This window comes from Populus euphratica, unplaced genomic scaffold, assembly GCF_000495115.2.
Source record: "Populus euphratica unplaced genomic scaffold, PopEup_1.0 scaffold37.1, whole genome shotgun sequence".
Classification (NCBI taxonomy): Eukaryota; Viridiplantae; Streptophyta; class Magnoliopsida; order Malpighiales; family Salicaceae; genus Populus; species Populus euphratica.
Window position 1 is genome coordinate 1,051,749 of NW_011499909.1, and position 12,996 is coordinate 1,064,744.

Consider the following 12,996-nt stretch of genomic DNA (forward strand, 5'->3'; position numbering starts at 1 on the left):
TACTATAATACAATGAACGCTATAGGGCTCTAAAACTCGATTATTATTTAATTTAAAAACTACATGAAATATTAGCTCCCTTGAGGATATTTTCCAACACAATTATTAAAATATTACAATGTTAAATGCTAAATATTACAAAAGGTTTGAATAACACATGGATATAATAATTTAAATCATTGTGAGTTTTACAGTTCATTTGCACTTATATAAAAATAAAAAATAAAAAGATGTCAATAAAATAGTATTTTGAGTCAGGATATGGAAAATATTATAATATTTTTTTAATAAAATCCTGAGTTAGACCAAATTTCAATTCATAAATTCAAATAACCAAACGCAATTTGTTTTATTTCAATAATACAGACTTGATGAAAAATATAGATTGCAGGGATAAATCCAAGACAAAATGAAAAAGACGGACCACATTAGCAAACTGCAAGGACTGCAAGTACCAGACACGTTATCACTAACCGACACAAGGAAAAAAGAGTGAAAATATCATTAAATGGACGATTATGCCCTTGGTTTTTTATGTTGCCCTAGACCCTTCGAGATGAAAGGCCAAGATGTAACATGGGTCGGAATCAACGGCTCACAATCCTCATTCAGCCCTTTATATCTCTCTCTACCAGCCACAAAGCACCTCCTCTCTTTCTCGCTCTCCAGGGTTTCTAGTCCAGGGTTTCTCTATCCTGCGAAAGAACGAAAGAAAGAAGGGAAGAAGCTGTTTCAAAGTTCAAAATGGTGAGTCCATGTGAATCAGGATTTTTACTCTGCTATGATCTGTTTCGTTCTTCAACTGATCTGATTTTTTGAATCTTGTTAATGAAAGGTTCTCCAAAACGATATCGATTTGCTTAACCCACCAGCTGAGCTAGAGAAGAGGAAGCACAAGCTCAAGCGTCTTGTTCAGTCTCCAAACTCTTTTTTCATGGTAATTAAAATTATCGTACATTTGCGTTTGTTTTTTTTACCGTCTGATTATGTTGTTAATTTATGATTATATTTTCTTGTAAAACCTTGCAGGATGTGAAGTGTCAGGGTTGCTTCAACATGTAAGTCCTGTCATGGCCTTTTTATCTTTCTTGATGACTTTTTTTTTTCTGAATAACAAGATTTAAGCTCTTAGCTATTTAGATTGAAATTGGGTTGTGGGTGCTTGCTTAATTTACTTTTTATCTTTCTTGATGACTTTTTTTTCTCTGAATAACAAGATTTAAGCTCTTTGCTATTTAGATTGAAATTGGGTGCTTGCTTAATTAAATTAATATGTTGTGTGCAGAACAACTGTTTTTAGTCACTCACAAACTGTTGTGGTGTGTGGGAACTGCCAGACAGTGCTGTGCCAACCAACTGGTGGTCGTGCCAAGCTTACAGAGGGGTGCTCTTTTAGGAAGAAGAGCGAGTGAAGATTATGATAATTTACTGTCTTTATATTTTCGTGCCCTGTTTGGTAAATTATTTTAGAGGTCTTTCTTAGGAATGATGGCGATGCATTGAACACCTGGGTTTTGATTTTGATGTTTAATGTTTGATTGTCTTAGGTTATCAAAGACTACATGAGATTTTGGATTTGTTGGATTCAGAAATGATTTGAATATCAATCTAAGTCTAATATGTAGAATTTGAGTTTTGTTACTGTCTTTTATTATGTTGTAGTTTAATATAGTTTGTGCATGCCTCTTCTGAGGCTCCAGGTTTCCACACTAAGCTGCATTGTGCATTTCAACCTTTTATCCGTGAGTTTGTGGTAGCTAGTTGATGGTATGGTAGTGAATGTTGATATTTAAATAGCCTTTACTATGGTAGTATTATTAGTTTAGCACATGGTTTCTGTGCAGTCTGTTTTGACGAGAGAAATGGAATTCTTAGCATTCTAGCTCACACGCTACTTGATTTTGGAGAGTTACTTTTGTGTTTTATGAATGATGATAGTCCAGTCAAGGCACCTAGAAGACACATCTACTATGTCCTGTGCAATGTTCTACCTGTAATAATGTTTCTTGACTTTCCCCAGTTTGCATCCCCCTGCGTGGCATCTTTTGCATTGTTTATGTATTTCCCTTTATAGGGGGTACTTGTTCCCCAACTGAAGGTTAATGTATGTCTTCCAGGATTTGTGTTGTTTCTTTGTGATCTAGCCTTTATTGATTTGAGATTACTAGGTCCTTGCACAGTCCTCTGGGTGGTAATTTAGGTCATGAAGAGTTTAGACATGTACATGGTCTCTATGTTTCTCGTTTAGGGATGTCATCACCGTCATTAGGGAATGGGAGTATCAAACTTTAAAATAGGCTGTTAACCTTGGTTGGCATGTGTTATTTGATTTAGGTATGATGTTTGATTGTAAGTGAAATTAGGTTCCATGTCCCTTGGAGAGGACTTGTAGCAGATATATTTATAAGGTTATAGTTTGCATTTACTGTGCAAACAATCGTACATTGATCCTCCCAACTATTCTGGAATTTAGTTTAGTTTTACTCTAATGGATTTATGTTTTTCATCCTGGAAGTAGGAACCATATGGGCATCAATATCCTTCTATGGTGAAATCCCAAGGAACTTGTTTAAAAAACGAATGCATTCCATCTAGGAGGAAAGCTATACATGATAAAGGAAGAGCATTGATCTTGATGTGAATAGACAAAAAAAAAAAAAAGTCCTCACAAGTAGTAGAATTCTCGTGAATATCTTAGTATTTTACAGCAGATTATAGTTTCTTCTATCCATCGAAATGCATGCTGTGTGTGGTGCTTTGCAATTGCATTTCTGATTTGTAAATTTTTTCTTGTCCAAAATCAATGTTCTTGCCTGCTGTGGTATTTGCTGCCTGGTTCAACAAGATGTGATGTCATTATTAACTTCCACAGTGTTTGCTTCCATTTTCTTGTAAAAGAGTTGCTTGTTTTATCATAGTTCGATGCACTTTGATTTGTATCCATGGTTTTGAACGGCAGCCCTCCGTGAATTTACATATTTATTTTCGTTTTCAACTTTTTGAGTGTTCCATCCTTGTTTTAAAACAGACGGTATCTCTAGTTTTGCATGTGTGAATGCGTGCTCTAATTACTCTTATGCTACTGCCATTGTAAAACTATGGTTGGATCCAAACCCAAGTCATGGCGATGAATCCAAGGGCCCAAGGGAAAAAAAAAACTTTTTTCCTGATCGCCTCGGGTATACTGTTTCTCAGACTAGCATTTTGCGGACGGATAACCAGAGTTGTGTGCCGTATGCGTAGAAGTTAGAAGAGAGGCCTCGTCTGGTATAATGGGTACGCTTTGTAGTTTGGGCTAGGTTATTCTCGATTGGATCCAGATGGTGTCTGTCTTCATTTCGATGTTTAAGATGTTATTTTCCAATATACCAACATTCATGCATTCAATGAAATTTCTTTTCATAAACCTTTTCTTTTAGATTTGAACTATTTTGAATGCAAGTGGTATGCTGTGTAAAAATTCTTTGTATTTTCATTAAACCTCAAAATACAATCTTTGTTTTTCCAGAACAATGAGTTTTCCTATTAAAGTATTTTTCATTTATTTTAGACAACATAGTTTTTAACTTGAATTATTGTTTATGTTTTTCTCTTAAATATTTTATCATTGTTAAGGCAAGGCAATAAAAAATTATTAAAATAATAATATGTACATAATTTTGTTTGATTGAAAACTAAGAATATCATAAATGAATTAAATTATGTTTAAAATCTATTTAAATATCTCAATAATAAAAAATCAATTTTAATTGGATTTTCATTAACAATCTATTACTTGTATTATTATTTTTGAATCACATATGTAATATTTTTTTTATTAAAATTTAAATAAAAATTTACAATAATATTGAAAAAGAAGTTAAAGAGCAGGTAAACTGATCAAATAAAAATTTATTGAAGTTTAAAAACAAAAAAATAGAAAAAGAAAAACGAAGGATTCGGGAGCGGGCTAGAGGCCTGACGCCTGAGTTTTTTTTTTATTTGTCTGTTACTTTTTTTTTTGAAAAAAATGTGCTGTTTGTCATAATTTAGAAAATAAGTGTAAAATCCAATGCTCAAACTCGTGACATTTTGACTTGTCACGCGCGTCTTGATAAACGCAGTTATAATATTTAATTATTATAAAAAAATATATTAAAGTGTTTTAACGGTTATTTTTTTAAAAAAAAGTGTTTGGATAATTCGAAAAGACACGCAAAAAGCACCCTGACAGTAATCCTTCCATTATCATACCATAACGTTTAACCTTTTTGATTTGATGAGCATTTAAAAGAGATCCACACGAGCCTATTCGATTGGACCTTCTTACAAGTTGTGATTGATTAGATGTGGACAAGGGCACGGACCCCCAGAGTGCCCTCGTGTTTGGAAAATTTGCACTTCTTTCTCGTCTCAGGCGTGGGTTGACCCCCTCTGTTAACGTTTTGAATGTAACCAGTTATTTAACCCGTTCATATTAATTATTTTTATTTTTAAAAAAACTTAGATTTGTGGAGATACATTTATATATAAATAAAATTCATACAAGAATCTAATTAAATAAATCAATAATTATTTATAAATAAATAATAATAATAATAAAGTTCATCTATATAAAAATAAAAAAATTATATGAATAATAATAATATTTTTAAAAATTAAATATATACAAATTTATTAAAAAAATATATTAAAAAAGGCTAAATAAAAAAAATAAAAAATTATAGAAAAAAATATTAATTAAAACATAAATTAAAAAATTATTTTAAGAAAACACTTACTAAAAAAAGGCACCAAATAAAATAAAAACCACAATTAGAATAAAAAAGAAAAAGACAGCCATAATCCAATCTAGGTGTCACACATGCTTTTTTTTTTTTAAAAAAAAAAACAAATGTGCTTTTTTAAAAAATAAAAAAACAAATGTTCTTGCTTACAAGTCTTATTGGATTTAACAAGTCAATTCTACTTTTAATTAGATGATAAAAAAATAATAGTAAAAAAAATTATAATAAAAATGATCATGATAACTTGAAAAAAAAATTTGAAAGTATAAAATTGAATAAAATAAAAATAAAAAAATAGCTCAAATCAACTCGTATTCCCGAGATGGATATATAACTTGAATAATAAGAAGCAAGTCAACTTATATTAACTTGTAATACCGTTAGACCAGATCATCAGACTGAGATAACTTGATAGAAAATAAATTAACAAAAACCATAAAACTAATGTTTTTTTTAAATAAAATATTGTTGAACAATGAAATCAAGAGAAAAAAAAACATGTTGACCTATATTAACTTTTCAAATTCATGATCTGGATTATTAGACCAAAAGCATTATAAATAGAAAATAAAAAAATATACTTACAAGAAAAGGATAAAAAAAAGATTATAATTAAAATAATGACAATGAAAATAAAAATTAAAAATAAATTAGAGAGCAACTAAATTTTTTTAATTGGAGGGTTAAATTGAAAAGAAAAATAACTTTAACAAAGAAAAAAATCAAAAGAATAAGGACCTAATTGAAAAAAAAAATACACCATAAACTTTGCTTGAAGAATGAAATTGAAAACCAATAAAATTTTAATAAAAATAAAAAAATTAAAAGAATAAAAATTAAATAAAAAAAATTATGACGAACTATAATTGAATAACTAAATTGAAAATATTTTTTTTATGAAAGGGTCAAGAAAAAAAATAGAAATCAAAAGAATAAAAACTAAAATTAAAATATAAAAAATAAAGAGAGATATCATTAATTTTTTCTAGAATGGAAGAAAAGAAAAAAACAACTATCCACAATAAACTGTCCATTTACCACCATTACTCGTCACATAAGGAAGAGGGCATATAGAAGCCTCCAACGACACGATAGAAGGGTATATTTGCTTACTAAGAGGTGCTATCAGCACCATCCAAACAACATGGGCACCTCCCACTTCGTACCACGTGGAGGAATATATACCATTAATTTTTTGAATATAAAAATTAATTATTCAATATAAAAATAAAAATATCCTTCTTTAATCTAAAATCAATAAAAAAAACCTAAGTAAAATAATAAAAATTCCCATGGATGAATGTCTTATTTTTTTGTTTATTTCAAGGGAAACATATCCTTATATTCTTATACTATATTCTAAAAAAAATAAAAAACATAAATATCTCTAGTCAACAATTCTATTTTTTTTTATTTAAGGGAGATATTAGTTATTTTACTATTATAAAAAAGTAAAAAAGATATATACACCTATGATAATATTTTAAGGACCAATAAACTATTAAAAACAATCAAATAACCCTTACAACAAAGACTTTTTATTTTTTCATCAAAGTATAAAAATTTAATTTTATTATAATAATGAATAATTTTTTATATTTTTTTATATAACAATTTCCCTAGTTTACATCTTAGAGTTTTGGTAATAATGTGAAAGTTGATTCGAATAATTTCATGGTAAGTCATATTCTTGGAGAGAGGTTGCAAGAGTATAAATATAATGTCTGTGGAGCCGGCCCAAAAGTAAATCCAAATATTAACTTAGATATTAATTAAAATTCTAGTTTAAGTATGAATCATTGAAAAAAAAGAAGAAATTGAATTAAAGATTGGCACATAAAATATTACGTATTTGACATTTATTCAAATTTGGAGGAACTTGTACTAAATTTAAGATATTTATATTACATGACGTCTTTGACTTTTGTTTACTCGACATGGATGTCTAGACGACAGTAAACTGATGTGGCCGCCTGACATGCTTTTGAACTCATGTATAAATTAACTATTGGACTGGATAAGTTCTCACGTCTTATGCCTCTCGAGGCTGGTGGTTGGGGTTGGAGGGAGCCACCCACCCATCTATCCATAGTTTTTTTTTGTCGTCTCCTCCTCACTGCAAAGTGAAGTTCATTTTGTTCTTTTATTGTTATTTTTTTAATAACAATTAGCATTATTTATTTTTTCCTCCCTCGAGGGTGATTTATGCAGTCCACTGCTGCATCATCTGTAGTGTTTGTGGTCATAGTTCCTTTCAACACAGCATCCCAGCACTTGAGCCGTTTTATTAATTTATTCCAACTTCTTGACTGTATTTTGTATAAAGCTCAAGGTGGATGGAAAGATACAAAAGGTTGGAGAAATAACTAATACGGTACATTATTGAAAACCAAGCGAGAGTCTGCACAATGGCGTGGAACATTGGTAACATGGAAAATTTAATTTTTTTTTAAAAAATAATCATGTTTATATTTTGATAGATTAAGATCAAAATCAATTTTGATAGACCAATCAATCATGATCCACTAAAATTGATCATAATTGACTGAAATCGATCATACCCATTGTATTTATTTTTAAGCAGTTACTAAAGTTTAATTTGGTTTATGTTTTTCTAATATAATTGGATTATATTATTATTTAATTAATTTTTTATGTTATTTTCAGAATAAGATTATTATTATTGAGTTTCAAATATTTTTAGAAGCTCGGAGGTTTTTTCTACAGTTTAGAGGTGGAGAGATCTAGTTTTTTATTTTTTATGCTACACGCATAGAGTTACGTATGAATACATTACCTGGCATAAACAAAGTCAAAATGGATTAAGATTTTTCATTTATCTCCAAGTTTATTGAAAACTTAACTATCAAGGATGTTATTTTAATTATTATATGTTAAAAATGGTAAATGTATAATTATTTAATATTTTTTTAATCATTTAATTCAAAATAGATAGTGAAATTCGAGGATGTAAATCCAATTTATATTGAGCCTCTTGAGAAACAAAACAACACATCTTCATCAGTCAACAGAAGCTCCATCCAAAGTTCTTTTTGCTCACCAATAAGAGCTTCATTGGGTTTTCTTGGATGTGATTTTGAAGTTAACTACCAACATATATGCCAATAATCGTTAAGGCCAAGATAATTCATTAGAGTAAGTTAAATCCTTCTTATTTTCATGACCGATAAATGAAAGGAAAAACAAAAATGTCAAAATCAGGTGATATATAAAGGGAGCTGGTTTCTTTTTCCGAGTCCTGGTCATGCAGTTACCACACTACAGCACTATCTAGCAATTTACTAGTAATAAACAGCGACCAGAGGGCAGAGTTGATCTCTTCCCCTGAAGAAGCCTGCTAGCCTTTCCCTTTTGCTATTTGAGTCTAATGAGAATTCAGAAACCCCTCTTTCCCTGAAGGAGCAGAGCCAACAATTCCGTGTTGAGCAACTTGTTTGATACGTCGAATCGTTCAGTTTTTCAGTTGCCATTATTGACTGCACGGCTACGGACGTACTTTCCCTTTATAAGCACCCTTAATCTCTTTCATTTAGCTTACTTCTCTCATATATCCTAGTCGGTGTCAACCTCTACCTTTCGTTTTTAGTTTTTATCCTTGGTTGCTACAAACAGTTACTAGTTCTTCCACCATTAAAAGGAAAAGGGCAAGGCAAGCATTTTATGCAGCACTTGAACTAGTTACTCCTGCTTCTTTTCATTTTCTGTGCTGCTATCTTTACTACTGTTGGATAAACTGAAGTTAAGGATATATCATGTCTACTATGTTAGCAAGAACAGGAAGGCACAAACAACGTTACATTGATCAGTTTAGGCTTGTAGCCGGGTATGAGAACTTTTTCTTTAAATCTGTTTCATCTTTCATGTTAATTGTTATTTTTTGTTTTGGTTTAACGTTTTTTGTGTGCATAATCCAGGCTAATTACCGCTTTCAAAAAGTTTTTAAAGAAACGAATATTTTAAAGTGTTTATAGGAAGTTCAGCTCTGGGGCTTGCCTGTGATGATTTTGTCTTTTCTTTAGAAGAAGCGATGTTAATACTCTTATTAAGGTGTAATTAAGCAGATTCTTGACGTTAAATTTTGTTGATAAACATATAAATAGACCTGGACCCCAAGCATTGACTCCTCTTTACTCTCATTCTTCTGTGCTGTGAAAGACTTTCAATGAAGGGTGTGTACGTGTGTGAGTGTGTGTGTGTGTGCATATATATATATATATATATATATATATATTATTGACAAGAGCTACCTTGTTCTTGTATGCAGCACATTATAATTTAGTAGGAGAGCTACATGACGCGAAAGACTCTGCTAGTTTAGTCATGAAGAATGATTTCTTCATAAAAGAAAAAAAGTTTTTTCGTTTCAACAAGTGACATTAATGGCTGATTAAAAATATATCTTTGTGGGCAGCTTCCGTATGCCTAACAAAATTCTCAAGCTTAGTGACAGATCCCCCCATAAATTATGAACTTTCTGGGACCTGAACGGTTTGGGAATCTTAGTAGCTTTGCTGTCATGTTGTTCACATTGATCTTGACTATTGACTTGGTGGACTACTTGACACATGGTGCTTTAAGATCAGTGTGTGGTTCTTGTGTTAGTCTGCTTTTTACGAAAATGTCAGATCCTAATTTTTTTTTCTACTGCTATTTTTCTTTCATCGCTCCATTCTGACTGCTCTGTGAAAAACAAGGTGCATTCCTTACAAACTTGACAAGAATGTCGAGGATCAAGGCTGCAATGTAGAGGACAGGGTTCTTATCCTCATGATCTCGACACCAAATCGTAATGATCTTGTGTTCCCAAAAGTATATATCTTCTTCCTTTTTATATTCGATAACTGAGATAACAATTTTCACATTTGTAATCTGCATGGATTGTATTGTCAACGTAATTTTCAAAGTCATTAATTCTGATCTCATCTATCTATTACCAGGGTGGATGGGAGGATGATGAGACCCTTGGCGAAGCTGCATGTCGTGAGGCCATCGAGGAAGCTGGAGTGAAAGGAATTCTTGGTGTAGGTCTCTTTTCCCTGTGAGAGGCATAATTCGTCTGTTTCAAATGCTTTGTTATCATTAAAGAAAAATATTCCTTTAATAATCGTCTAATTCGGGTGGTTTAAACAAATTTCTATCTAGTTGTTCTTATTTCTTTCCGATGAGAACTACTTCTTGAGATGTTTAACCATTAAGATCATGTCCTTCCATGTTGCCTTGAAGCCCTGGATTTCGTTTGGATTGATGGGATCAAGTCATTATAGTACTTATTTCCCACATCTGTCGGTGTTGATCTATTCAGTTTCATCCGACACACCGGCTTATTTGAGTAAAAAGAACAGCTTGCTGTTAAGTATAAAGGAAACGAATACATTTCGGGTAGAAGACTTGCCTTGATTCCCTCATCTTGTATGTGAAATAATCCAAATGCTGCATATAAACATCTTACCGTATTACCCTGTTAAAATATGTATTAATCTGAGAGACACATTAAAGTTACACTGTAAAAGACTTAAGATACATACTTGATTGTCTGAGGCAAAACTTCTTCCATGAAGCTACTAGATTTCAGTTTCTTATGCTCTAAAATTTGTCATAGTAGGATAGTACACCCTCTTTCAAGAGCCCAGATCAGATGATTGATTGCATATGGTTTGCTGGAATCATGTATAAACAAAAGATTAATACCTATTTATTGAGAGGCCGGTTGAGGAATTTGTGATGGAAATCTCAATTTTCTGACCGGTATATATACATCCAGGAGGTTACAACTCCAGGCATGCATCAAAATGAAAGTTGGTTTATGTTTACTACAGGAAAATCCATTGGGAGTTTGGGAGTTCCGGAGCAAGAGCAGCCAGAATAGCTGCAGCTTGGCAGGAGGTTGTCGAGGCTACATGTTTGCGCTGCAGGTGACTGAAGAGCTTGACCACTGGCCAGGACAGGCTAGTTACAATAGAAAATGGGTTAGTGTTTCTCGTGAACTTGTAATGGAAATATGAGAACTTACAATGATTCCTTATCTATATGTACTTTTTTTTTATTTCGTGTGTTACAGCTTACTGTAAACGAAGCATTTGAATGCTGCCGGTATGATTGGATGAGGGATGCTCTGAAACACTTTCTGCTTCTCTTTTGAGAAACAAGGACCTTGGCAGAAGGGAAGATCTGGGAGAGACTCGCATGATCCCAGTTTCTGATAATGGGGTAGAGAGCGCAACGCATGGTCCTATGAGACTGTGACCATCAATTGTCAAAATGTCGATTCCATTTGTACAGATTTCATATGTCATTCAAGCGGGATGAATAAGACAACTGTCAAAATGTCAATTATTTCGTGAATTATTATATCTAAATTTAATATCTAAAATTTAATTTTTCTTCTCATAAATAAATATTCAACAAGAATAAGATATCTATTTGTTAATTTCTTATTATAAGTTCCTTACATAATTTTTCAGATTAATTGTTGTTTTATTTTTTTCTAAAACCACACCAGAATTATTCATCCATATTTTATATTAAAACTTACTTTTCAAACCAAGATAAGTTTTTATTTATAATACAATACTTCTATGCAATGACATAGAGTTTTTATTGAAGAGATATATATATTTTTAAAAATTAATTTATTAAATTTTTTATGAATATTTATTTGAATTGATTTTAGTTTTTTTTCCAAAAAAAGTTTACTAATAAAAAAATATGTTTATATATATATATATATATATATATATAATACTTGGACAAGAAAAAGAAAAGTTTTCCAAAAAAATATTTTTTTCTCTAGAATCTTGATCTTGACCGTTGCTTTCTTTTATTTTTAATTATCTTAGAATTAAATAAAATTAGATTTTAAAAACTATCTGCAACATCACGTGGGCACACCGACTACCATATTTCAATAACACGACTTTTTGGTTGGGCATCACATCGTTCTATGCTAATACCAGCCAGTTTTTTTCTAAAAATATTTGATATACAAGGACCAATTCAATTTTTTTACTCAGGGATGAAAATATATTTTTCAAAAAATCGAGGACACAAATCTTTCAATTTGAGAGTTAACATGTAAGAAAATACTAAATTTAAGGACCAAACTAACTTTCACCCAAAATTCTAGGAACTTAAATGAAAATTGGCGAAGCGCATAGGCTTCGAGAGAAAACAGGCATGAAGTATGAACCGGGGAGTTTCATGATCTTCGATGCAGAATGACCTTCTTCATTACTTTCACGCTCCCTCGAAAAACCTTCTTCGATGACTACTATTTAATAGCACGGCATTAAATCGGGATGAAATACTATCAATATTTTTTTTATTAGCCTAAATATTCGGATTAATTTATATGTATTTTGATTATTTTTATAAATTTTCATGTTAATGATTATATAAATCTTAAGTGATATAAGGTTTATAGAACTTGAGTGAGTAATTTAAAAAAAAAACAAACCAAATATTTGATGAGTTTAGATACTCTACGTTAATTATTCATATTTTTTCTTGACTTTGAACTTTGAAGGCTGCGTAGGGTTAATTTGCCAAAACGTGTTTCTAGCTACAGCAATCGTTTTGCAGTATAGTTGCAGAGAAGCCAGATGTAAAAGAGCAACAAAGGCAAAGGGGGCAAGGAATTCGGCTTTGTGTAGATGGATTCCCTCTTTCTATCAAGCTTCTTTGCCTTTTGTTTCGTGAAACCAGGCAGTTTCCTTTGACTCTCTTACGTTTTTAACACAAGTGATCTGTTCTATGCATACATAGGAATCGGAGATTCATGGGATTCAGTACCCATCATGTTCGTTGGCCTTTTCCAGTTATTATTAATTAACTTTGTTCCAAAAATTGATTTGAAAACTTTACCATCGAAGGCCTATCAGCACCAAATTCTTACCAAAATAATACTTGATGAAGCTGTGATTCCTTGGAAAAAGAAAACCCTCCAGTATTCTAGCTAGCAATACCTACCACTCGACACAAACTCATTAAAATTAAGTTACATGAACAAATTATCACATCACATTGAAATTTAAAATAAAAAAATTATTTTAATATATTAATTTTAAAGAAAACATACTTTAAAAAATTATCACTATCCTATTCTGAAACACCTTTTAATTTTGGCAGGAGAGAAACTCGCTTCCTTCTCCAAGGAGAGAAAAAAAAATCTTTTTGCTAGAACCAATTTTTAGAGCTCTCTCTGGAGATCCTC

General features: G+C 31.3%; 2 protein-coding genes across 3 annotated transcripts; both read left to right on the top strand.

Moving 5' to 3' along the window:
* The first annotated feature begins 628 nt into the window (after positions 1-628).
* On the top strand, positions 629-1,641 carry LOC105133789 (40S ribosomal protein S27-2). Its single transcript, XM_011037909.1, has 4 exons — positions 629-747; positions 836-937; positions 1,030-1,058; positions 1,286-1,641. The coding sequence occupies exons 1-4, from the start codon at positions 745-747 to the stop codon at positions 1,410-1,412; spliced, it is 261 nt and encodes an 86-aa protein (XP_011036211.1). The 5' UTR covers positions 629-744; the 3' UTR covers positions 1,413-1,641.
* Positions 1,642-8,047: 6,406 nt separating this feature from the next.
* LOC105133790 (nudix hydrolase 12, mitochondrial-like) lies at positions 8,048-11,178 on the top strand. 2 transcript variants are annotated; one of them, XM_011037911.1, is made up of 6 exons: positions 8,048-8,398; positions 8,515-8,610; positions 9,482-9,596; positions 9,725-9,808; positions 10,604-10,753; positions 10,846-11,178. In XM_011037911.1, exons 2-6 carry the CDS (start codon positions 8,540-8,542, stop codon positions 10,924-10,926), a joined length of 501 nt encoding a protein of 166 aa, XP_011036213.1. In that variant the 5' UTR covers positions 8,048-8,398; positions 8,515-8,539; the 3' UTR covers positions 10,927-11,178. The 2 variants fall into 2 exon arrangements, with proteins under 2 accessions (XP_011036213.1, XP_011036212.1); XM_011037910.1 differs by having other exon boundaries at positions 8,048-8,610.
* Positions 11,179-12,996: the final 1,818 nt, after the last annotated feature.